This window comes from Pagrus pagrus (genome assembly GCF_965226575.1).
Source record: "Pagrus pagrus genome assembly, chromosome: 3".
In the NCBI taxonomy this organism is placed as follows: domain Eukaryota; kingdom Metazoa; phylum Chordata; class Actinopteri; order Spariformes; family Sparidae; genus Pagrus; species Pagrus pagrus.
In genome coordinates, this window is record NC_140187.1 from 1,570,764 (window position 1) to 1,598,356 (window position 27,593).

At 42.1% G+C, this 27,593-nt stretch overlaps 1 protein-coding gene across 1 annotated transcript in view; it reads left to right on the forward strand.

Annotated features, from left to right (window-relative positions):
* The window catches only part of pcbp4 (poly(rC) binding protein 4), a 131,025-nt gene that overhangs the window by 68,708 nt on the left and 34,724 nt on the right, over positions 1-27,593 (forward strand). The window contains exons 3-9 of the mRNA XM_084349300.1: positions 51-384; positions 1,824-1,847; positions 4,769-4,801; positions 12,776-12,892; positions 20,958-21,089; positions 21,917-22,045; positions 25,937-26,011. Coding sequence (XP_084205426.1) covers positions 250-384; positions 1,824-1,847; positions 4,769-4,801; positions 12,776-12,892; positions 20,958-21,089; positions 21,917-22,045; positions 25,937-26,011 — 645 coding nt within the window. The 5' untranslated portion in view covers positions 51-249. The remainder of the gene's footprint in view (positions 1-50; positions 385-1,823; positions 1,848-4,768; positions 4,802-12,775; positions 12,893-20,957; positions 21,090-21,916; positions 22,046-25,936; positions 26,012-27,593) is intronic.

Sequence of the window (27,593 nt, forward strand, 5' to 3'; positions counted from 1 at the left end):
AAGATTATGTGTAGTTTTACATTCACGTGTCTCTTCTTTGTGTTTTCCAGAGTTGAAAGAAACAGCATCAAGGATCAAACCCGCCCCTGACACCAGCTCCTGCACCATCCACCCGTCCACCCCCCGAACCCAACCTCCCCTCACCCCTCCCACAGCTCCAGGACTCTCCAAGGGTTCCTCGCCGGGTTCTCCAAAGGGTTCTCTGTGGTGTTCTGGACAGCTCCATACGCCTCGGGGCCTCGGACCTTCATGCGTCTCCCAGCGGCAGAGTCCACCCACACCTCCACCCACCACACCACCACCACTACCATGAGCTGTGAACAGGAGTTTGGAGACGGGGCCATGGGAGTCACGCTCACACTGCGCCTCCTCATGCACGGAAAGGTGAGAGATGCTCACTGCACGGCTGGAAATGTTTAATATTTTCCATTATTGCCAATAAATCCCACAAAAATACCAAAAGCAAACCTCCATAGAGCTCCACTGTTGTCCAGAAACTATTAACACACACACACACACCATCCTGCTTTTTTTGTTGGAAAATAGTCTCCAACAAATGCACTATTTCTTAAAACTTCACCAACCGGCTGTTTTAGGAAGAAAACCCTGTAACTGATAAGTGTTTAAAGATTTACATCTCCAGGTGACAGACGGGGTGAGAAAGTAGTCAATATGGATTCACTATGAACCATTTCCTCCCGTTTGTTTGGCAAAGACGACAGCGAGCGGCTGTTTTTAGGATTTCACTTTTAAACTAATGAAATTTCCTTCTTCAGTCAGAACCGATGGGCCCGGAGCCACAGACAGAGTGGGCAAGTTTTATAGACGAGACTTCAGACTTTAAGAGACGAACGCAATGTGGATTTGTTGACAGTTGGAAAAATTCAAATGCAAGCCTGATCCTTCGAGGGGAGACAGCGCAGGTGAATAGGGTAAAAAAAAAAATATAGAGAAGAATAAATCTGGTTTGGTTTTTAGACATTTTTAGGATCTTGAGTAAGGTAAAAATTTAACCCATGACATCACCACGAACTTCCCCAGTTGGTTACTACAATAAGTTAGTTAGTTTTCTGATATTTTATATTTAAATATAAAGTTGAGTCTATCAAATTAAATATGCACCACTTTGTATAAATGTCCAGAACAGAAATCTGAACTAAAACAAACACCTTAATATGTATGTGGGACATTTTCTTTACACGAGTCTGAAAGAAAAACATGTGATAGAAGCGAAACTCTCAGAATCGACCAGTGCAGGAAAAAATAATACTTTCACCTGCCGTGTCTCCACTGACGGTAAACTTCACTGACTTTTCTTTCATTTAAAATCCAATATAAACTACATGTGCAGTATTTTGTTGAATATCAATGCCGCGCACGTTCAACTAGTTTAAAACATGTTCGGTTCTCTCGTGCTGTTTTCTTCTTCGTCTTTTCTTGGCTACAGTTTCGGTGTTTCTGTTGTCGCAGAGACGGAGCGTTCGGCTGCTTCACCCGTCAACTAAAACACCAAAATGTGACAATGAAGAAAACCAATAACAAAACTAACTGCCTTCTGTAAACTACATCTGATTCTGTTTATTTTCCATCATATTTCAGGGGAAAATTGAATAACGAAAGCATAACAGTCTTTTCAGCCGCTTTCAACATCCTGTGCAAATTTGTCTACCCAGCACTCAGATTCTGGGCGGTAAAGTGCCGCCAAAGTACTGACTTTGTTTTTAAAGACAGAGAAGCGTTCCTGAACGGCTGTGCAGAACGTTTGTGTGTCCGTCTGTCCTCTCAGGATGGAAAATAACATTTTCTGTTTGTTTTCTCCACAGGAAGTCGGAAGCATCATCGGCAAGGTGAGTTGTGTTTTTATACCTTTTCCTTCTATAATGTAAAAGACCAAACTGAATACTTTTTGCTGTGTCAGGAGTTAATCAACCCGATAAACATGGACCTCCAGCAGGTGGAAGATTGTTGTTGATCCTGTTTAAAGAGATCTGAAATAAAAACCAGAATAGTTGCTGCAGAAATTTAAAGGCCTCTGTTTTCCACCTGAGCAGTCCGTACACTCATGATGATGTCATTACGTTACGTGAGGTGCAAAACGCCGTGACAGTGTGTGGAGTGGCGGGAGCGGAGCGGCGGAGCAGGATGATAGTTGTCTGAAGTTTTGTGCACATTTAGTTTATTTGTGTAGCATATTGAGCATTCAAAGATAATCTACAAAAAAAACAATGTGGACACTTGTTAAATATTTCTACCGCAGATGAAAATATCAAGACGCCTTCGTCCTCAGATATCAAACACTAAAACATATACGTGGTACAAATAAGTTGTGGAGTGGAGACTTTTGTATTTTTTTAATTTTTGACATAATTTCAGAACTTTAAATATTTATTGCGGTTTATAAACCTGCTTCACCCGTAAGCTTAAGTTGTACAGATTTTAAGGATATGAAGCGTTTGAGGATACTCAAAATAAAATACCAGTGTGGGCACCGGTGGATCATTTCTATTGCAGAGTTCAGCACAGATCAAATTACTACCTCCTAGTCATTAATTAAAATAATCATATTTTGCAGCATTAGTAAACAGATACATATACGCACAGCCAGACTGTCGTGAGAAAATCCTCCCCATCTTCAGACTGGTTTTCTAAAATTGGCATGCCGCTCAAGATAACGTTAAATATAATCCTACTACAACGATAGAAAGTTGGCGTGAAATGTGCATTAATAATGTGTAAAATTTCCAGTCAGGCCGTGTCATTCCAATCTCTACTTACTGAAGGCGAAGCTGCTCTCCAGGGACGCGAGTCAATTTAACTGTGGACGTGTTAAATAAACCCCTGTAGGATTTCTTCCAAATATATCACAGCGGAGTGAAGTGTGATAATGACCACTGCCCCTCGCAGCGCACGCACTAACTCGTGATTGGTGCTGATTTCTTCCAGCGTCCTCGTCATTTACACTGTGTGGTCTGTTAGCTTACAGTCTCTGGCTTAAAGATGGTGTGAAAATTACATCAGTGTTCGACTTCTAGTCGGGTCGTGTCAGTCTGGAGTCGCACCACAGGAGCTGCTCTCCAGGGTTTCTTCTAGTCTTAAACAAGGCTGCCAGGCGGCGGAGCAGAACTGATGCTCCTATCTGGCTTAAACAGGCTCATGTGACGGAGGCAGGTGTCAAAAAGAGATAATATTAAACCTCCACCAGTCCAAGTTAAATATAACAAACATATAACACTCATACTGTAATATGTTTTTAATGTTTATGCACCACAGGAACACTTTTAAAGTCATGCGTCACATTCGCAGCATCAGACTCAGATTCCTGTAAGCAGCCAATCAGAGGCTCCAGCCGCTCCGGGGCATCCCGCTGGCTGTTGATTCATTTTCCTCACCTGAACTTCTCCAGACGCTCCTGCAATCCTCCAGCTAACGCTCGCTTCTCGTTCAATATCAGTTAGTTTCTCCCCAGAGAAAACACACTAACTGTTAAAAATCTATAATGATTTGGGATCCTTTATTTTAAAGGGTTAAATTTTAAATTATCTCTTGAGAAGTTTCCTGGAAAAGAACCTTATAATTTGTCTCAGAGACGGAAATAAAACATCCCCTGAAATCAAAAATTTGACAGACAGGAAGAAATTACCTCTCAATCTGGGGAGAGAGAGCGAGTGTGCAGTGCTGGCTGCTCAATATCATTTAATATAAATCACACAGTGCTGCAGGGATCCTTACAGTGGTCGTCTGTCCTTTGAACCTCGATTCAGATCAGGAAAAAGTTCCCAACAAAGAAGAAGAAACCTCAAGAAGAATGGACGGTCCCTCTCCCAGGACAGATACTTCTTTACTCAGTAAAAGTAATAGAGTACAGGCTCTGACATGTACTCAGAGTATCAGAGTACAAAGTCTCCCTCTGAAGGACGTTTGTGGTCAAAGCTAACTGAAGCTCACGTCATATTAATATAATTCAAAGACTATTAAAGTTAAAGGTAGAGTCAGTAGGATTTGTCCCAGCTGTTCCTGAACGCACCACAAAGATAGTTGATAGTTGAGTCTCATTCCCAGGACGTCAAATAGCCACATGTTGGGTTGGTAAAGCGTCCCGAGCAGCAACAAAGAGAGAAAATAAGAAACTCTCTGCAGATACGAGACACTAACACGCCTTTTCTCCCCATTCAGCCTCCCTCTCTGTCTGTTCACGTCTTTTATGTCTTTGTTTCGTCTCGCTGCGTCTGCCGTGCGTGATGTGCTCTGATAGGTCGACATCAGTCTTGTGATGTTGGGAAGGCGGCGTGCGATGACGCCAAATAACAATAATCCATAATTCACCTCAAATGCATCAAACTAAAGTAACGAAACCTGTTTTGAAAATGTGAGGAGGAGAAAGTTCAGATATCAGAAATATCTACTTAAGTACAGTAACTAAGTATTTGTACTTTGTTACATTCCACTTCTGTTTAAATACAGGGAGAAAGGTTCAAATGAAAACCTGCCCTGTAGTCTGTGAGAGGGATTAACAGTGTCACCACTGATCACTGAACTCAGCTGCTTTCACCGTCGACTGATCCGTTTTATTCGTTCTCCATCTCAAACTGTTTCACATGATTAACAACAACATGAAGTTTAATTCTCGAAGCTTCTAATCCAGACAGATTGTTGTTGTTGTAGCCGCTCTTGTGTTAAATCTATATTTTATGTTTTAGTGACTTTAATGAAACCGTGTTGACTTGAGTGTCATTCATCATAAAAAACATCGTGTTTGTTTTCTCTGCAGAAAGGAGAAACAGTGAAGAGAATACGAGAAGAGGTAAGACCCCGTCCCCCCCCCCACCCTGCAGAGCCTCCCGTCTCTTATCTCTTATTAATGTGTGATAACTCTTTAAATGCAGCTCACATGTGCTGATAATTACAACATAATCAGAAAGCAGCGCAATACTGTACAAACTGTGAGAAACGGGAAGCATGAGCACCGTTTAATTATTACACATAAAAGCAGCAGGAATATCGACTGTATCCAAAATGATTATATATTCTGTGAGTGCTTTTCTGCTGTAATTATGCTGCACGTTATCAGAGACTTCAGAGATGTCTCGCTGAATATAGATCCACTTATTTTTAGACGTTGAACATGTTGAGACAAGAAGAGAGTCAGAAAGAGAAGCGGAGGGCTTTTAAATGACAGCGGTGCTCGTGATGAAGTCAAAGACACCGAGAGGCAGATGTGAATTTGCTTCTTTGTTTTCGATGAGTGAAAATAAAATGTGTTGACTTTTTCTGCAGCAGAAATGAGATTAAAACAACATGAAAAGCTGCTTTAGAAAACGAGAGCTGCGATGAAATGCAACATAAATGATAATGTGAGACAAACACACAAATTGAAGTAATTACTGTTTAATTACTGTTTTAAAGTCTTATTTAACAACCTGCAGGCATCTTCAGACACAGAAGTTCACTGTGTGTGTGACCAGTGAACAAGTGTCTCCATCAGTAATATCACGTAATGTTACCGGTTCTTTGAAGGAAAATCTACCAGATTTATTGACTAAATTCATTTACAATCCCACCGAAAATTAGACGAGAAGCAGCGACAAAACAGCCGAGAGCAGGCTGACATTTTATTAAAGGACAGATAATATATCATCAAGAGCAGCAGATGAGATGTAACTGTTACTTCCAGTCGTCTCTCTCTTGTGTTGCTTCTCTTCCCAACACTGACCAGGTGTTGTGCCTTGAATTTATCTGGACCATAAGCAAAGTGTTTTCACGTTTTAACCTAAAGAAATGTAAAGTTTCAACATGTCTGTGTTTTGCAGAAACGTGTTGTTGATGTTACAAACATTTATTCTGACAGTTGTTGTTCACATCCCTTCATCCTGTAGTCTTTCCTACTGACAGGTCAGAGGTCACGTTAATGTGACCGACTAGCACTCGCCTGGCTTGGCTAGCTCACCGACGCCTGCGAGTGGTGTTTGTGTCATTAGGCAGATTTAACAAACAACCTTCGCACAGTTTTCGACTGATGAGGACTCGCCTAAAATCTCTTTCAGTTTTTGTCAACTACAAAGCAAAAAATGAAATATTTGACTAAAACTAACAAACATTTTCATCAAAAGACTCAAATTAAATCCAGACCAGGAGATGAAACGTGCGCTGGTTCTGATCTTTACCTGCGCAGACTGTTTCTTCATGTTACTCCTACATTTGCAATCAGCTCGCCTGCTGCAGCTCAATGAATACTTAAACATGTGGATCTATAACTTCAAATGTTTCTGCGTTCATCTCTTTGAATACAGAACACACATCAGTGTTAATGTATGCAACACCTGAGGTGAATACCAGAGAGACTGATCTATAGGTTTAAAGACGGCGGAGACGTGGTGTCTCTCTGAGGAGAGCTGCTGTAGAGCCGAGATAATCCCAGTCCAAACATGAAGATGAACACAGGAAGTCAGACTGTAATAGAGAAAAATGTATCGGTTCCAAGTACGTGTGTGTATGTAATGTATATTACACTGGAGACACAAACACGAGGTGTTATGTCACCAAATCCTTATTGTTATGTTGCAGAAGCACTTCAGAGTCCCTGCAGCACAGGACGGCAGAATAAAAGCCTCTGTGCACAAACTCATGAAGTGGAGTCAAATATGTGAGAAAAGATTAACTACAGTATGAAACTGGGCTCGAAATGGGTCACAGAGCTCCTTCCGGTGTGTTTCAACAAGAAAACAATACTCCACTGTGTTTTAATGAGCCTAAATTTACTCAGTTTATTTCCACGCTTGCCTGGAAAAATGTTAAATAATAACCCACAAACACGTTCTGCAGGGAGAAATTATTTTAGAAATGTGAGTCCTCAGAGAGATGGTTTGAGGATGACTGCACATGAATCAACACTCCAGAGACGCAGAGAGAAAAGAGGCAGAGCGAGCGAGGCAGGAGTTACGTTTCCGTTCATCCGTCGGGGGAATTTTGAGTTAACTTGCGAAACGCCACAAAAAATAAAAAAAACGTGAATCAGTGAGTTTATCAGTCGGCCTCCAGAATGAAAGCAGAGACGTGAAGAGCTGATGTTTTAAGACAAAGAAAAAGACCTGCTGATATGGAATGATGATACACTCGACTTCAAGTATTTTAATTAAATGTACATTTTCAATCTAATTTTGGAAAGTAAGTTAAATATAGAGGGTCACATTTAACACATGTTGAGTCGATGTGTGTAAATGAAATAACTGGACATGTGATTTATTACAGGAGACAGAAAAACCAAAGTGAAATACATTAATTTAAGATACGCAAGATACGTTGCACCAGATGCATTTTAATTAGTCGAACGATGCCGACATGTATCGTCTCAGTCACACTGGTAAACAAAGATAAATACTTATATAAGTGAGTCTGCAGATTAAATGAGTTTGTCTTGTTTTTCTCTGGTGCTCTGTTGCAGGTGCGTGCCTCCATAGTTTGTGATCGCGGTGAAAATGTTGGTTTTTAAAGGCTAAACTCAAACAAATATTTCATTAGCTAAAACCTGGACTTTACAGAGTTACTGGAAATGTTTGGATCAGATGGAAACTGTTCAGCGTTGTTAGACGCTCCTGCATCCTCCATCAGCTGTAACAGAGACCACAGAGCTACCAGCTTAATAATGCGTGAAGTCCTCCAGCTGCAGCACCTTAAATTTGTATTTTTCAGTAGATATCTTAGTTCTAACAAGACTGAGCTCGCTTAGCAGTTTTGTGTTTTTATGTTATTCAGTCTGGGATCTCTAGAAAGCATTAACATCAGCTCAAGTCTGACTCAACAAGGACTAGACATCGTCTCTGCTGCTGGGTCGTAACTACGGCTCGGACTACTTGCTGGAGTAGTAAACTAGGTTTCATATGAATCCACAGACGTGACTGATTGTTTCGTTATTAGTCAGACCAGTAACACCAGCAAAAAGTTTACTTTATTGAGCAAACTGACCGACAACATGAAGACATTTTGATTAGAGCTTTTATTTTGGTGGTCAGTGATGTGTTCAGGGCCTCGTGTAATTAAGATACTTAAAGTCACAGATTTCGGCATCATTATATTTTTGATCGCATATCTTCCCTGTGCAGCCGTTTGGTCTGAACATCAGCTGAACCTCGTGATAACAACACGTCCGGGCACTGAAGAGCAGATGCACCTAATTAAACGGCCACTGAGGATCTTACCCTTCAATACTGAACCACTAAGACTCAGTCAGACTACATCAAAACAAACTCACATTCAAAACCTCATAAAATAATCACCTTATTAAAAAATCTCAAACTAAGCGAGGTTATCGGCTCTATGGGGAGATTTAGGGTGAAGGAGCGAACAGGAGGAGAAGATGAAGAGACGGAGACGAAGGCAGAGAAGACCAAAAGAAAACAGATTGTCTTCGCCCGAGCGTTTCTCTGTGACAGCCTCAACTCACAGAGCAGAAACATGAATATTTAAATGGATATTTGCTTCTCAAGGACAAAACCACAACACAACACTGGATATACAGTTACACTGGATTCACAGGCTGCGTCTTCCTCTCATTACTCTTCTTTATTCCCCAACCTGCTACCTCGCTCCTCACTCATTGGCTATGCAAACTGACGGATCAAACACACACACACACACACACACACACACACACACACACACACACACACACACACACACACACACACACACACACACACATACCATCGTTTTCACTTTCTCTAATGAACTGCAAGTGACATTCATTGTTTCAAGGCTACATGTTTTCCACACAATGCCAGGTTTTTCAAGAGGCTTTCAGCACAGAATCACCCAATGTCTCTCTCACACACACACACACACACACACACACACACACACTTGCACAGACACACATACACATTTGCACACACAAGGACACTGAATACAATAAGTCCCTTTTTATCAAGTCAATAAAAGCATTGATGTCAGGTTGTAGCTCTTCATAGCAGCTTTACACACGTTATACACAATGCATGTAAAAACCCATTCACTAACACACACACACACACACACACACACTCTCTCTCTGCCTCACACACACACACACACACACACACACACACACCCTGGCAGCATGACTCCCTAATAAAGCAGAACAGAGCAGAGTAATCCAGTTGAATGACGTGGCCGTCCATCCTTCCTCCGCTCCAAATGAAGAGTAATGAAGACAACGGCCTCACGCAGCAGCAACAAGACGGCACACTGCTGCAGGGGGAGGAGGGGGGAGGAGGGGGGAGGAAGACGAGACAAGGAGTCTCACATACAGGAGCCCAACAGGGTCAGTTTAGAAGATTGATCCAAAGTGTCACCGTGTTATTAAATGTGAAACAATCAGCTGTGTGACATTTAGCTTCAGCCTCAGTTTGAATATGAAATCTAGATGAACCAGCGACGATGTAAAACCTGCAGGTTTTCCGGAAAGAACATTTTAGCATCGATAATTAACAAAAATAAAAAGTTATACGTCTAGAAACAAACTATAATAGACATTTTATATCATCTTCTACAGAAACCACAGACCACCACTACAGTCACGATAAGACTGTGTGCAGCTAAAAGTAAAATCCTCCCTTCATATAAAATACATAAAGGTCAGTCTTTACTGAAACTTGACCAGATGCAAGACTTAGACGAGTTCTGATTAATTGTATTTCGTTAAAAGAAAAGTTTGATATTTTGGCGAATACACTTGTAAACTATACGTATTATTACTCTTACTTGTACTTTTGACACTGAAGTTCATCTAATATCAGATAATTTGGATTATCTGATATTAGATGAACTTCAGATTTGACTTTTTACGACTGAATGAAGTCTGGTTGCCTTTTACCTTTGTTCCAATTACAGCATATAAAATCTACCAAAAGAGAAAGTTCACTCATAAAAAACACAGCTCAAGAATTTTCATCCAACTGGAACAAAACCATTCAGGACGTCCTACGTCACTGAGTCTCACATGTCCAATGTACGTGATGTAATGTTAACGTAATGCAACACCTCTTTTAAAAAATAATCATTTTTACAGGAGGATTCTCCCAGCAGTAGTTTGTTTGTAGTGTTTTCTAGATTGCACAGGTGTTTCCACTATTTTGTCTACCCTCATTATCTTCAATTTGCTGTCTGTCAGTCCAGGAGGAGCAGAAACACGAAAGACTAAACTGAACTCAGTTTCCTCCATTTAAAAAAAAAAGAAAAAGTAACACAGACACAGAAGAAAGGAGGCGGAGGGAGGATTTAACAGAGACAGGAAGCGAATGAAGGAGGAAAATGGAGGGATGAAGGAAAGGACAGGAGGGAGGGAGGGAGGGAGGGAGGGAAGGAGGGAGGGAGGGAGGGAAGGAGGGAGGGAGGGAGGAGGGAGGGTAATGGATAGGAAAGGGGTTAAGTAGGAGGATCAGAGGGATATGGGGAATGATAGATGGAGTGATTGTAAGACAGTGAGACGGATGAGTGGTTGAGGGGGGGTCGTATCGATAAATTAATGAAAATGAGACTGATTAGATGAAAGGATAAAAGGGAGGGAGAGATGAATGAAGGGTGAGGAGAGTGGTAATGGAGGGGGAGAAGAAAGAGAGACACTAATGAACTGATGGGGGAGGGATGGAGGGAAGGAAGGAAGGAACAATGTATAGATAGATTGATGTATAGATAGAGAAATAGATGCAGGGCAGAGGAAGACGGCAGCTAATGTTTTTTTATGTCGATAATAAATGACGAGAGAGGGAGAGAATTATTTCATCATTGCTTTATTACTAACCGCTGCGCACACACACACACACACACACACACACACACACACACACACACACACACACACCTCTATCTATCTAACCTTGCTGTGTGTGTTGTTCAGTGATGGAGAGATCAGCTGTAAGTAAAACAGACAAGGCTGATTGCTGCAAGACAGTGATTCACCCGGTGACACACACACACACACACACACACACACACACACACACACACACACACACAGCGCTGACTTCACCATCCACACACTCAGAAAAAGGACCCGAGGTTTAAAAGAAACTGTGAGTTGGAGAGAAACAGACGTTTCTTTTCTGTCTCTCTGTCTTTGTAACGGATCTCTGTATTGATGAGCTCGTTCCGATCATGTCGATTGAGCCACATGACACGAGGTTTAATGATTTGGATCAGATCGATGTGTCAGATGATAGCAGAAGCTTTAATAATTTAATAATAACTCTTTCAGCATCGGTGTGTCGGACCTTTGTCATCACACGGTGAAAGCTGTGAAGCAGCTGCAGTTAGTTTGGTTTAGGACAAAATCATGGTTTGAGTTTTTATAAGTACTTTTGTTCCTTAATTTAAGCTTCAGCCTTGACTGTTGGTGTCACTGGACTTTGTCCCTCTTTTACAACACATCACCTGACTTCCTCCTTTGCTCCCGTCATGTTAATTATGGCCACTGGAGGTCGCAGCCTCACAACAAACATATACATTAGTTGTAATAAGCTGCTTTCAGAGTCGACCCACACTCTGTTTTTCTGGTGATTATTTTGCTCGTTCGTTTGATGTCTCAGACTTCAGTGCTCTTCCTTTTCTTTTAGAAGATGTCATTTCTGAAGACATGTTTGTTTTGGTTAAGTGCAGTCCAAAGGGAAGAGTCAGATTGTATTACGTCTTAAGATAAAGTGGTTATTTATAATAGTGGAAGGAAATGTTTTCTTATGAGGAAGGTGAAAGTCAGACAAAAAGAAGAACCAGAAAATAAGCCTGTTTTTTTTTGGACCAGTCGAGTTTCCCACAAATTCAGCACCAGGCTTTGATTCTTATTTATCTAAACTCCTCCTAACTCACACTTCAATTTTCTCCTGACACCCATCCTCTCCATCCATCCTCGTATGGTTATTACTGCACCTTCTCTATATCTTCACCTTCTCCTCTTATTTCTCCTCAAATATTTGCACCACCTTGTCTCTCTCTCCTCTCCTCCTCTTCCTCCTCCTACCCTTCCTCCTCTTCCTTTTTAATAAATCTCTACCCACTCTCTTTCCTCTCCTCTCCTCTCCTCTCCTCTCCATTTCCTGGGCTTGAATCACATCTTCCTCCATCCTCCTCCTCGTCATCTTAATCTTTCTCTCCCTAATCTCCCCCAATTTTCTCACCGCCTTTCCATTTCCTCTTCTGCTCTTCTTCCTCCCCCGTCAACCTCCTTACCTGAAAAACCTCAAATTACTACATTGCTCTTCTCCTCCGCTTGCCTCCTTCCCTTCCTTCCTTCCTGTCTTCCTTCCTTCCTTCCTTCCTTCCTTCCTTCCTTCCTTCCTTCCTTCCTTCCTTCCTGTCTTCCTTCCTTCCTTCCTTCCTTCCTTCCTCTTTCCTTCCTCTTCCAGCCTCCAGGTTATCCCTCTCTCCTCCTGCATCACAGGTGAATCTCCTTTAGGGAGCAGCGTGGGGGAAGTGGTTGTCCTCCTCTTCTCTTTCTTGGCCCACATATCCCTCCCCCCCACTAATGTGTTTTCTCTCTCCTCCGTTCCTCCCCTCCCCCCCTCCTCTCTCCATTAACCTCCATCTTCCCTCCCTCCCGTCGTAACTCACCTCCACTCTGCTCCTCGCTTGCCTCCCTTCCTTCCCGATGATTTCCTCATTTTCCCTCCCTTGCATTATCCCCTCATCCCCTTTCCTTACCTCCCTCTTTCCCTCCCTCCCGCCCTCCCTCCCCCCCAAAATAATTTCCCACAATCCCTCCCTTGCCTCCCTGTCCCTCCCCCTGCTCCTCCATCTCTGTCTGGACCCACAGAGCAGTGCGAGGATCAACATCTCAGAGGGCTCCTGTCCAGAGAGGATCATCACCATCACCGGGCAGACAGACTGTGTGTTCAGAGCCTTCACCATGATCACGTTCAAACTGGAGGAGGTGGATACCACACACACACACGCACACACACGCACACACACACACACACACACCTCTGAGCTCCCAGTGGTATTCCCGAGCCGCTCTGACTGAAGTGCCTAACCTTTACTTCCTCTACAACATGGCTGCTCACTGGCAGGGAGCCTTTTATTATATGTCTAATGGGATTGTCTGACCTCACACACACACTCATACAAGCATGATGTGCACTCAAGCACAAACACACACACACACACACACATACAAGTGTGTCTCTCAGAGGGATGTGATATGAACACACTCTCTCTATCTGTCCGTCTCCATTTCTTCTTTCCTTCCCTCCATTATCCTATTAAACTGAGACTGAAACACTGAAACATTTCCTCAATCAAGAACAGATCACGGCAGATTGGATCCGTGATCTCTTCTTATATCCGTATTCTTGTATCAAATCAAATCAATTTTGTGTAAAAGCCCAAAGTCACGATCACAATCTGTACAGTGAACGACATCCTCTGTCCTTAGACCCTCGATTACAGTGAGAATGAAAAACTTGCCATATTGAAAACAAAAACCTTTTACACAGAGAAAAAAGATGGAAGAGCCACAGAGGACTTGATGAGACTTGATGATTATTTTGTAAAGAAATGGATTAAAAAGCAACCTATGGACATCTACTCGTCTACTCTTCTACTCGTCTACTCGTCTACTCGTCTACTCTTCTACTCGTCTACTCTTCTACTCGTGCAGGTTATTCAGGAGCAGATGAGTTGATTAATCCCAAACAGATTGCTTTACTGTGTATTAGCACCAAGCTAGCAAGTAACGGCTCGCACCAAGGGGTGTATGTGTGTCTGTATTTAATTTAGTTAAACTCTGAGTGAAGTCAGTACTCAGCAGAGACTCTGGTTCTGGTTCTTGTTCTCTGTCTCCTCTCTGTAACGTTACGTTCATGAAGTAAAGTCCATTTCCCCTCCAGCTCCAGTCAGCAGTCAACATTACAGAACAGAACCACCCGACAGTGGATCACTGCTGCAGTCAGGCTGATGAACAGGAGTGAAGATAAATCCACTTTTTAATCTGCGAGCTCTCCTCCCGTCGATAAACGGCTCCGGGTCTTTATTCCTTCAGAAGGTCCGAATCTGTACCCGACTCTGTCCTCCAGAGCTGGAGGCTGTGAGGAGCAATATTATCAAAAACAGTGTTGGATTTTATGAACATCTTAAGAATAGTCAACTTAAGTTGAATTAATGTTCAATATTTAATGAAAACAATGTTTCCCGACCATAACAAGTCTAACAGTAATAATAGTTTCAGGTTTCCAAGTCTTGTATTTATTTCATAGGAGCTGTTCATGTGATGTGTGTTTAAATACACTCCTTGCTCAAGGATGTGAATTAAACCACGAGAATGAGTTCTGATGTCGACACAAAGTGAAATCATACAAACCCTTTTTAAAAAGCGGCGTCCTGCTGGTGAGCCGGTTCATACAGACTCATGCTGTGCAGCCAAACACTCTTTATTTGTAATCTCTCGTAAAGATCCCAAAATTTCCAAAGATATGAAATATTTAAAGAAACGTGTTTAATGATTCAAAATATATCTGGAATACTTTCCAATAACTGGGTTAAAGCTAAATTGGAAGAAAAAATTAAAATGAAATTTGATGATTTACTTAAAGAGAATTAGTTTGGCTCCATGTGGGCCGAATTACACCAAAGTGGTTCTGGCTGTGGAGGATTGAAGTGTCTCGCTGACGTTTAAGATCACGTCGCGTGCTGAGAAATTAAATCCGAGCAGCTGGTATTTAAATCGTAGTGATCCTAATGGAAGAAAATGAGATGGAAGTAAGATGTGAGGAGGAGGGGTGGATAGAGGCAGAGAGTGTGGACGGAGATTTAGAGAGTGGTAGACGGGTTGCTGAAGGATTATAAAAATATATATATATATATATATGAAAGGAGGAATGTGAGCGATGAAGGGAAATAAGATGAAGAGGGCACACGAGAGATGGGAGAATAAGGGTTTATAGAAAGAGTCGGGAAAATGAGAATACAGGTGGAGATGCAGAGATGAGGAGAGAGTAGGTGTTGTATAAAGTTAATGAGATTATAAGAAAGAAGTAGGAAAAGTGTGTTCAGAGGATTAAACAGGGAGTGTAATGAGAGAGAGTGTGTAGCATCAATCATAAGAGCTATAAAGGTGTTCATCAGTGCAACACACAATCCAACCAGCTGCAGAAGCAAAGACTGAAGTTTTCACAAAACACGACATCGTCAGCGTCACGTCGAGGAGGCAGCCGTCACTCAGGACACGCGTCTCACCTGTCAGGTGTGCAGAAGTCAACCGTCTGTTCTCAACTGTCAGATTTAAAGGAAAGTTTAACAGTTCGTGCAGCATCAAGGCCTGACCAAATATAACTGATATCAGTAACACAGATCCGTTCATCAGTGAGCGACCTGAAGGTTCAAGATGATTTATTCATGATGCAACACAGCACATAACAAGATGAGTCTGATGCTATAGGAACATATGATGTTTATTTACAGCAACAAGATGCTGATGATGACATCACCTTTGACTGTGTCCAACTCTCCTCGTCCAGCTGTTGTCCTGCGCTCTGTCGGTCAGAACACGGTCCGAGTGCAGCAGCTTGTTCTGATGTCGTGGTGGAGACGGGTCTCTGTAACGATGTGGACACAACAGTCTCTTTTTTTCACGTTGTTGAGTCCAATTTCATCCATTCCCTCGGACCGGACGTTAGACAGGAGCAGCCTTGAAATCCAATCTGGATCCATACTGGATCTCTCCCTCCTCCCTGGGGCGGCCCGGCTGGTCAGGTTGGATGTCGAGGGCAGAGATCGTCTCAAAGGCTGATATTTAATCCAAAATTGGTGTTTTCTTCTACATACATTTATTTTCATCATCAGTGATACACGTTTCAGTGATAAATCAAAAACATAACTGTTAAAAAACAAAAATCTAGCAAATGAGCATCTGCATCTGAAGGTTTTGTCGAGCCAGCTCAAGCAAAGAAAGCCTGACTATGTTGAACCGGCTGCACAGTTTAAGTCACAGGTTACTACAGTATGTAAATTAATTAAAGAGCTGGAATCGTTAGTCGATAAATCAATTAGTTGATCACCAGGAAAATAATTAGCAACTATTTTGAGTTATTTTTCAAGTTTTGTGTGATGACGAGGTGTAATGAACATTTTTTATTTCTTTGATAATCAAGACAATAACTGGAATATTATTTGTAATTAAAATAATTATTAGCAGCAGAACAGAACCAACGATTCTGAGGCAATCCACATGATCAGGACCCGTCTTGTGGATAAGTTCAGCCCGTCAGTATGTTAACAAGTGGAATACATCTGGATTTAAAAGAAATGTGAAGATTTGAAGATGTCGCAGTGAGTTTCAGGAAGTTGTAATGGACTATTTTTGCTTTTTTGATAATCAAGAAAATACCTGGAATATTAATTGATAGTAAAAAATAATTATTAGTTGCAGAACAAAAAAATCGTCCAACATCCTGCGTAACCTGGTGCTGGTTGTGTGGTCGTAGCAGTGAAGGCAAAAACAGAGAAATTGTGAGAGAATGCGGAGAAAACTTGAGGATAATTGCTGTCAGATGAGAGAGAGAAGAAAGGAAAGATGAAACAAAATGGAGCCGGCAAAACAGACAAGAGAAACTGAAAACATCGACATACTTGCATTAAAAAATAGGAGCGCAGAGGATTAAAGAAAATGTGTAATGAGAGGACCGATGGGGAAGACCGAGGACGGAGAGAGTCAGGCTGAGATGGAAACAGAGAAAACATCAGAACTTGTAGTCGTTTCACATCTTGTTTATGGCTACGAATCTCTCCGCTGCAGAGTAAATATAGATGGAAAATCTGGTTTTATTTATCCAAAGAAACACACCGGGGAGTTGAGCAGCCAGCAGTGTTGAAAATAAACCCTCAAACATCTTTCTCACCCAAAGCTACACACACGACTACCTCACACTGGGCATCAGTAGACATAAAACACACAACATCAGCCTCCTGCAGAGAAACATGTATGTTCAAAAACGTCATAACCAGGATCAAAAGAATCAGATCTTATAAAACATTTTCCACATTTGGGCTTTCAGCTCGCATCATGAAGCAGTTTGTGCATGTGTGGGACGGCATCAGCTGTCAATTACTGTGACGGAAAACACAAAACACAAGAAAAAAAGAGTCCTGCATGATATGATGATATAAATAAATACGTTCTGGCTGTTCCTGCAGAGGGAGGCGGTCATGTATTCACATCACGTTGGTCTGATTGGCAGCTCAGACAAGCACAGGGCTGCTATTTACATTTGAGACGCAACGAGGCCACAAGTCCAACTCGGCCTAATTGATAGAACCAATTGCATTAGGAACAGGTGATTCAGGCTGCTATTTATTACCTGAGTTAATTAAAGAGAGTGAGAGGGAGAGAGTCTTAAAGAACGAGTGGAGAGGGGGAGATTCAGCGATACAGAGAGAAAAAGGGGCTTTAAGCTGCCAAAGGGGGGAGATGGTATGAAAAAATAAAAGGAAGAAGACGGGAGGAGCTGCTGAAGGGGAAAGAGGAGACGCAATTAAAAAACGAGTGAGGATGAGAGAAGCCTTTTCAGACTAATGGACAATAAAGAACAGCAGTTGGAGGAGATGGAGGAACAGAGCAGAGTCGAGGGGTGGAGACAGGTGAGAGGAGAGGCGGAGGTTAGAGAGAGGTGAAGCAGAGCGCTGGTGTTCGGCCTCAGATGAAGCTGGTGATGAAGACTCAGCTCAGACTGGTTTAAACAGGAGCCACAGGATGTTTTCTTCATATGGCTTTTAAAGGCAGAGCTTTGATTCGCTGTGGAGCTCTGGGAGGGTGACAGACGGACATCCATGAACCAGTTGGACTCAAACTGACTCGCAGGTTTCATCCTAAATCAGTTCTTCTGTGTTTAACATGCAGGATGCAGCAGTCTCATGACGTCACTTACTGAAAACTGTTCAGATGCTCTGTTCAACACGAAGACTCGTACAATTCACCTTGAAGTCTCAGGTTGTTTGTGAGCATTCAGAGCATTTGGAGCACTCAGGCTGTATTCTCCTTGTATCCTGATGCGAACGCTGCGTATTCATCAAATTACATCGACCACAACTGACAGTATGAGAGAGAGAGGAGGAGGAGGAGGAAGAGGAGGAGGTGGAGGTGGAGGATGTGTGTGGGGAAAGACACAGATGTTGAAACAGAGAGAAAGTCAAGGTCAGAGAGAGCGAGATAGACATTTGACCAGAGCAAATATAGTCTGTGATCTGCATTGGAAATAAAGGAATGACAGACGAGTGTTGAGGTTGTCTGTTCAATCAACGCCAACCTGCAGCGACCTAACAGAGAGAGAGAGAGAGTTAGAGAGAGAGAGGGAGTCTTTACTGTCCTTCTTTAACTGTATTCATTTCTTTCCTGTGCTGGATGAGATGTCTCCTGTCTGACCTGCTCAGTCTGTAGATTGTCTTTGTTGTGTGTTGAAAGTAAATGTGTTGAAAGGGTTTTTAAAAAGAGGAAAAGATGAAGAGAGAGACGTGAGGTGCAAGGCTAATTCACATTTTAGATTTGCATATTTAAAAAAACCTGATTGGAAATATGAACAAAATATCACATCAGATCCAAATGTTAAGCCCGGCTGAAGCGTTACAATCGAATCTCCACAGATTAGTTCATAATTAATGTTGTCAACGTTGCAACTTTGTTTGTTTAGGCTGAATTTTCTGTTTCTCTCTCGTCACTACGCTGCACTGATGCTCCGGTTAGGTTTAGGCACAAAACCACTTGGTCAGGGTTAGAAAACAACACATTTCAGCCTAAAACACCTGTTTTGTTCGCCATAAAAACTGTCCCCTCCACCTCCTGATGTGGACGGTGGCTAATAGCATATAATGTGAACGTGATGTGCCTCGTCAACCTTGGACAGAAACGTTAACTGCTGACATTATATCCCAATCTGCAGATTTTCCTTTTTCCTTTTTCCTTTTTCCTTTTTCGTTTGAAGAAGATGTGTTGAAAGAAGAGTGAAAGAGGAAGAGAGGGATGTCAGAGGCTGATCCATCTTGTTTTTATGCACATTTTTAAATTTGCAGATGTCAGAAATACAAAAAGCTAAAAGTCAGAATTTTGTCCAAAAACATAGCTGAAAATGTGGTTATTTTGGAAGAACTGAAGGATTTGGTCATAATTTAAGTGTTTTTTTTTTTCCTGATTCTTACTTTTAATAAACCACAAAAAACACGAGTGGATTTCTGAAAGATGTAAAAGTACAAAGCTGAAAAGAGCTGATGATTTGTGGACGCATAAAGAGACGATTAAAACCTCACCGCTGCATCCCTTCACTCCACCAGAGCCCAAATATTTTAAGAGTAAAAAGAGGAACTGCGGTGCTCGGACTCATCGCTCACTGATGAATGTTGCGTCCTTTAAATGAAGAACGTAGTGCTTTAAAAGACGAAGCGTGTAAACTACTTGATGAGTGTCGGGTAACATGAGTTTTAATCGCGGTAAAGAGCGAGTGAGGGATGAGTCTCAGACTGTGAAGCAGGAGAGCGATCAGGGAGGAGAAGCTGAAGAGAAACGTTTCTCTGAAGTTTTTGCATTAATACTGTTTCACTGCTGCTATTCTCATCCTGCACTTTGTCCTTTTGTTTCTCTATGAATTCACAATCCCAGTGTGGAGACGACGAAATCCGTCTGTACTGAACTTCCCGCCTGTCACTTGTTTTTGAGCTCATGTTTTTGTTCTTCCGTCCTCCGCCCTGTTAATGTCACTGATCTAAAGGAGTGCATTCATTCCTCTGGTTGAAATATTTGCTAATATTAATAACTGAGCAGATAAACTTGTGGCTGAGCTGTTTCCTAGCAACGCAATTCAACTGAGAAGGTTCACTGATGACTTCCTCGATTCAAAGGTGTGTTTTTATAAAACGCATGTTGATTTTACAAATCAAAGTCTGAACTGACTCTCAGCTGGACAAACATGAATGTCACAACAAATAAGTTGTGTTCACTGGTGGACCTTCAGAATCCAAATATACAAACTGGTTAATTATGACTGAGACACAGTCAGAGAAGAGAAGTTACAATGAAAGCTAACAATATAATTGCTATTTGTTTAATATGAAATGTGATTTGCCGTCCTAAAAGTCTTTTAGCTCAGATGTTCCTGAGCTCACAGCAGCAGATGTTATCTATTAAACTAAACAACAGAGTGGGACAGAGCGAGTCTCACGTCAGCCATCAGCATTTATTGTACGTCTTCAGGCAGACTCAGGAAGTAAATTGATTATGATTGATTACTTAGTTGTGGAGAAGCGCTAGGATTATATAAGTGTTTCCTTCTTCCTGCTCCTTTTCGGACATGTTTTACAATCCTCTGTCTGACTGCTGCCCGTCCCTCTGTGTGTAATAGTGATGCGTGGATCTCAGTCTGGTGACGATGAGGCAGTACGGGTCATAACAATAATCATGTGAGGCTGCTGCGTCGCGCCATCGAGAGATTCGGAGTCTCGCCTATTTCTACCGCGACACACACAGTTCTCAGCAAAACACGACCTGTAGACAGTCATATGGACATCATACCAGTGTTTTAATGTCTGAACACGCAGAAAGAAAACAATGAAAGGGCAGTGTCTTTCCTGTGCACTCTTTCTTTCACTTTGACTTTCTTTTCCTTTCTGTTAAGGAAAATCACGTCATCATATTTATCGATAATCATCAATGTCTGTAAACAGATGAGGCAGGCAGCAGCCGCGCTGCAGCTGCCACGCAGCCTATGTGAACACAAACACGCGAGTGATGCGAGTAACACGGCCGCCACGCAGTACACAGGCATCCAGTGTGTCCAGCCTGTAATTTACCCCCAACACTGCTGATTAATCGCTTTGAAGCATGTCAGCACACATTATCACTTCAGTCTATTGACCGTTCATGTAAACGGTTAAGTTTGAATCTCTAATCAAAATGATTTCAGTCCGATTGGAGAAGTATTGTCCGTGTAACCACACGATGTCTCTCTCTCTCTCAGGACCTGGCAGCGTTGGTAGCTAACGGCACGGTGACCAGTAAGCCTCCGGTCACCTTGAGGCTGGTCATCCCGGCCAGCCAGTGCGGCTCTCTCATCGGTAAGGGTGGCTCTAAGATCAAGGAGATCAGAGAGGTGAGTGTTTGACAGTATTTTATATATTGAATAGACGTTGTACTCGAGTCACAGGTCATCCAGCCGACAGGAGGAATCATAAACGACCGCTGATGAGTTCCCATGTTTGGATAATTCATGACAAATATCTTTGCCTCCCTCTGGATGCTCGTCAGACTGAAACCTTGGGGAAAGAATCAAAATGTTCCCACAGAAACCCTCTTCACAGGAGTTTTCCTCTTCAGATTTAAAATACACGGAGCGAGCGACAACAGGCAGAGAGCCGCAGTGTGAAATAAGACCTTGAAAACTTCACAAAGGCGGCTCCTCAGTTAAATCGCACATAAAGCTGAATGTTAAGTGTCAGATCTGACCGTCATCTCTTATATGCTTGTTTCCATAGCAACATAGTTAACTAACTGAGGTCTGAAGGAGCCAAATATTAAATGAATAAATTCCAGATGTATTCGAACTTGAGAATTATTTAATGTGGCGAGAGGAAGGCTGCAGGATATTTGTTAAACACCATAAAACCACGACTTTAAATTCACGCTCATTCACTCTGACTGGCTGTCTCAGCTTGGCTCGATTCATCGCGTCTATTAATACGTGATCTGACGCATGACCTAATGAATTATGAACAAAACCACAAATGATCTCGCAGCTCATGATTCCTGTCAGAGCGTGCAGCTCACACACACTCTGCGCTGTTTCCCTGCAGCTTTTTAGTGTCTGACAACATGTTTTCTGCTCAGCTCCACTCACGTTATGTTCTCGGGCAGGTAGAGAATAACTGCTCTGTTTGTGTACGTGTGTGTGTGTGTGCGTGTGTGTGTGTGCGCGCGCAGACGACAGGTGCCCAGGTGCAGGTGGCAGGTGACCTCCTCCCCAACTCCACAGAGAGAGAGGTGACGATATCAGGGAGCCAGGACGCCATCATCCAGTGTGTGAAACTCATCTGCACTGTGATCCTCGAGGTGTGTATCAGTGAGGGAGGAAGTGTGTGTCCCAGTCGTTACGTAGATCTTCACCACATCAGGCAGCAGAATAATCTCTTGATAAATAAATAAATGAATGAATGAATAGCCGTTTCATTGGCTGTGCGTTTGAAAATGAAAATAAAGAAATATGATCAGCTCAGCCTTCAGAAGCTGGACTTGCTGTTGGTATGACAACAGAAAAAGACAAAGGATCTGCACTCTGTGATCGAAGCTCTCAAACTATTTTAGGAAACAACATTTCACAGAAGTCTTCGTCAGACAAAAGATCTCATTCATCAAACGTTAATGTGCACAGATTTGATCCTGAGAGGTGCAAATGAGCAAAATAAGAACCGTTCTCAGATTTCCAGGAACACTCGATCAGGAAAGAGAAAAACATTTTGTTTGTGCATGAAACAAAAATAGCCCGTTGATGTGCTCGGTATTAGATGACAGCACATGGCGTGCAGATATTTATGTTGCCAGGGGCGATATTTAATTTCACTGTTGGTGGGGACGATAAACAGAAGAAATTCTCATGAAGTAAAGGAGAAGCAGGGACTGACTGACTGCTGGAGAGCAAACCACACACAGACGTCCTTCAGGTGTCCAACACTGAAACCGTTTGTAAAAGATGTTGCGAAAACTCTAAATTATATTTTTGACCTAAAAGAACCTTTGAAACTAGAAAACAAGTCGGGTATCGATCTACTGGAAACAAAAGGATTGTCTGATGTATTTCTCTTCAACATACTGAGTATAACTGCTGTGACGCAGGTCACGGACGTGGAAACAGCCACAGATTTATCAGTGACAGATCAAATTTTAGTTGGGAGAAATTATCTGTCTAAGACTGAACTTAAACATCGACTACAGATCGTTTTTTTGTTTTTTCTCCTATTTTTTGTTTGTTGTTTGCTGTTCTCAGCAGGTGTCTCAGTTATCTTTGCTATTAATTAATTTAACTGTATAAAAAGTATTTAAAAAATATCCAATGGTCAAGTAAATCATTTTAAATAATAATTTGTATGGAAGATATTGCAGGAAATATTGCAATAAAATATTTTAAAAAAGAAGTAAAGTCCATTTCCCCTCCGGCTCCAGTCAGAACAGAAACACCCGACAGTGGAGGTCACCTCCGGATCACTGCTGCAGTCAGGCTGATGAACAGGAGTGAAGATAAATCCACTTTTTAATCCCACAAGTTAAAAAATAATCTGTGAGCTCTCCTCCCGTCGGATCAGAACAGAATCTGATGAAACTTCAGGTGTTTATTCCTCCAGAAGGTCTGGATCTGCACCGACTCTCCTCCCACACAACTCTCGTCTTTTACATATTGTGCGTTTAAGTTGATATGTTCAACAAAGAGTCGCTTATTTCCACATCCAGCTCAAAACAACATGATCATACATATTTCATTCAGTCGTGTGTGTTTGTAATATTCTCTCTCTTTTAACTCTGTTTTTGGTCTCCACCAGCTCCTGAGGGAAACATCTGTCTCTTTAGCTGCTAAATGCTCCATCATGTTCACCAGCTAGTCTCCGCTGGGTTTTTATAGGTTTTTCTCTGAAAACGCCGCCATGAGAGCGCTGAATGTGAACCAAACTGGTAAACAACGAGCTGTAGATTCAGCTGATGATTCTCTGCCGCCTCTTTTCCACGCTGTTGACGTGTCGGTTGCTTTACAGCACTGAGTCTTTTTCTTGGCCCTCATGTCAAACCTCGAGGATCTGAACGCGTCTTCTGGATGGATGCACGCTCACTGCTGTGTTTAGTTAGAGGCTCAATTCAAAGTCGTCTCATATTATTAAATCAGCGTTACAGAGAGCCGTGTCAAATTCAGAAAGACAAACATGAGCTTCACTCAGATTTCATTCCTCCCTGATTTATGTTTATGATCAAACCCACTGACAAACGAGACACAAAGCTTCTGCTCTGATGCAACTCGATGCTAATTTTGAAACGACGGAGCTGCAGAGGTGATTCTTCGTAAATTCATAAAAAAAACAAAAACTTTCACCGAGCTCTCTCTACCTGTCCGCTCTCAATCACATTAAAGTGTTTTTATGAGGTGCGTCCACTTTCTAATAATCTGCAAAATGGAAACACTAAAATCTATAATTCACGATTGTATTAGAATTAATCAGCGGCGGCGGTCGTTAAGATGAGCTACGTCTCGGAGATTAGAGACGGAAACAGTGAAATCAAAGGCTGCGGGAGCTCATTGATATTCCAAGCACCTTAATCTGGGATGAGAAAGGAGGAGTGAAAGAAAGAAAAGAAATAAAAATGCTGACCCGAGCTAAACTCATTCACTTTCAAGTGCTGCTGAAATCAAAGAGTTTACTGTGTCGGCGTGAGGATCCAGCGTTCATTCACACTTTCTGTTTGATCTCAGATAAGAAATCTTTTGATCTACTTTCTGCTGGACTGTTGTCTCCCTGCCTTCCACCCAGTGCATGCTGGGACAGAGTAACTTAATAACATAATCTACATAATTTAACGTACTGACGCTTAGAAACAATTCAGTTTTAGCACGTGCAATCCTTAAACTCCTGCAGGAAAGTCCTGCATACGACTCACCTGAGCACCTTCTGATCCAGACTCTGGTGTCCAACCAGAAAACGTAGAGCCGCTGACCAGGCTGCTGCGTTTGACGCGTCGGGAGTGAGAACAGTTTAGCACGACATGACAAAAATATTGATGCATATTTAAATGAAGCATTGAAAGGTCAACATTAACAAATTCACCAGCCATCATCAGCTGAACAATGAATCTATCAGACTGTAAATCAGAGCGCAGCACCTAATGACCAGCAGTGTTGTTCAGCTCAGTATGAAAAACAATGATTTCCCTCATTTCTGCCACATGAACATCTCACACAAACACAGCAAACAAGCAGCAGAGCAGCTGCTCAATACAAGTCACTTAGATTTTAATGCAGCAACAGTGAAATGAAATCACGTTGCTTCTTATTGGACGTCTCTGGATGTCTCCCTGCTTCATCAAACACATGTGCAAAGAGAAACATGTGAAACATCAGCTGACAGTCCAACCACATCAACGACATCACAATGTGAGGTGAGACAGGCTGAGAAAAAAAGAAGAATAGAATAAAGAGCACGGCTGATCTCCAGCTTCAGACACATCCAACCGTCTGTGATGACATGATGAAAGTTTTCAAGCCAAAACTACAAACATGGACGTGACCTTTAACAACGTTTCTACCAGCTGTTAAACAGTGAACATTTGGCTCATTTACATCAGTCTCCTCTGGATCTGATGCTACAGATGATCCTGTTTAATCAAAAGCTTCCAGGTTAGGAAGAGAAAGAAGTAAAAACCTGAGCCCGCGTAAAAACAAAAGTTATAATCCAGACAGTGATTTCCTTCAAACAGCTGTCACACAATATGTTTTTGCAAAAACCACAATGATACTGTTTGATAATGAGACTTCAGAAACAATGAAACAGTCAAAATAAATACGATTACTCCTGCTGTCCTGGTGTTAGAGGCAGGGAGAGGATGAAATTAATCGAGATCATTGTGAATATCGTCACATGAAAAACTTGCATACACTCTTTTATTGGTCTCTGATTTATTAAGTGTCACGACATCTGAAGGCTTAAATATTGTCTCCCCACAACAGTTTCCGTCAAAGTAACTGGCTCATTGTCATCAAACAAAACATCTCGCGTTAACATCAGCACAGATACTATACAGTAAGTCTGACACGCCTGGAAGTAGGAACCAAATCCGTTTCACTCCCAAAGTTTTTTGGCCGGTGAGGACTGATGTCCTTCTCTGAGACACTCGATAAAAACCCCGACTCTTCCTCATCTCTCACTTTCTTTCTGTTTCTGTTTCTATCCCTCCTTTTTTCTTCAGTCTCCACCAAAAGGAGCGACGATCCCATACCGACCCAGCCCGACCCCGGGTACGGTTCTGCTGGCAGGAAACCAGGTGAGAGGACGGAGGACGATAATAAACCACAACAACACAGAACCAAACACAGAATATTAAAATCACAGTGTCACAAGACAACAAATACGATGAAGTGAACTGAATCACACAAGAACTGATGAAAAGAAAGGAGGAAATAAGACGAATGTACGAGAGAGTGAACGAATAAAGAGAAAGATGGATATAGACAACAGGAGGAGAGGAGGGGAGGAAAAGACTGTGGGTGGACGGATTAATGGGTCGGATAGATGGGTGGATGAAGGGGATCTACAGGGGGAAGAAGAAATGATGGATGGATGGAGGGGGAGGATCGAGGTGAAGATAGAGCAGTGGACGGATGGATGAGCCGATACATCATTTATTGTCAGAGAGTTTGCTTTAGTTTGCAATTTGCATGTTATGGATAATGTCCACGTGGTCGCCTTGCCTTTGATTTACACACACACACACACACACACTTGTTTAATGTCTATTTGATCGGTGCCATGCATTGTGAATGGCAGCTCCTGTCACCGTCCATCCGACAGGAACCAAATGATGATTTTTCATGTTTATTCAGTACAAATCGTCACTGTTCATCAGTGGGATGTGTGAGTGGATGCTACAGGTTTAACAACACTGAGTGTAGTTTATACATAAATGTAAATATATGAATAATTTACTTTGACTTGTACCTTTGAGTCTTAGGAATATTTAAAAACAACCAGACAACAAGACACCTGCCTCCTCACGGTACCTGTTCCACCACGATCCGACCTGCAGCTGCTGTTTGTCAGTTTAATCACATTAACTCTTGATGCTGTTGATTGCAAGCTGAAGCTGATTAAACCAATAACTGATGTAAATATGTCACCATATGGTTGTGATTTAGACGATTAGATCGTGTTACCAAAAGAAATAATCAAGACCGGAAAATGAAAATCGAGATTACCTTCATCTACGTGAATAAATAGGATGTATTTATATCATGCTACACATGGACGCCCGTCTGCCCCTGATGCTAACACAGCGTGAGACTGTTCAAGTCTCACGCTGTTACCAAACCAAAGTAAAAGATTCCTGCATCTCTAACGATTTTTTTCCCTGTAGGTTTTTCCAAAGTACCTTGAGCTCTGAAAAGTTTTCAGGGACAGAAACTCTGATGTTTAATTGGCTGAATCTTGCCGTGTGCACTGAGCCTCAGCGGTGCATCAGAGCTTAGCAGTTTGCAGGTTGTCATCCGGTCAGTTCGAGCTGGAGGATGATTTTCCCTGAGAGAGTGGCACAACTGAGATCTGTCTGTCCTTGGTCACACATCATTGGACTGTAACAGAGATTGTTTGGAGATGACTTTCTCTCTGCATAGTTGTCTGGGGCATCTGGTTATTTGTGGATGAACACTGAGCGGCTCTGAGAAGTCACTGTTGTCAACAGTTGAATACCAAACACCGAGAACATGTCAGCAACCTCAGAGCTGAAAAATCCTCCTCATGTCTCCTCATCTGGGAGCTAAAATCAGTGTTTCACTGAAGGAAATTCAATAAAACAGGATCATTTTTCACTTTCCTTAAACGTGAAGAAATGTTAACGAGCAGAGAAAGAT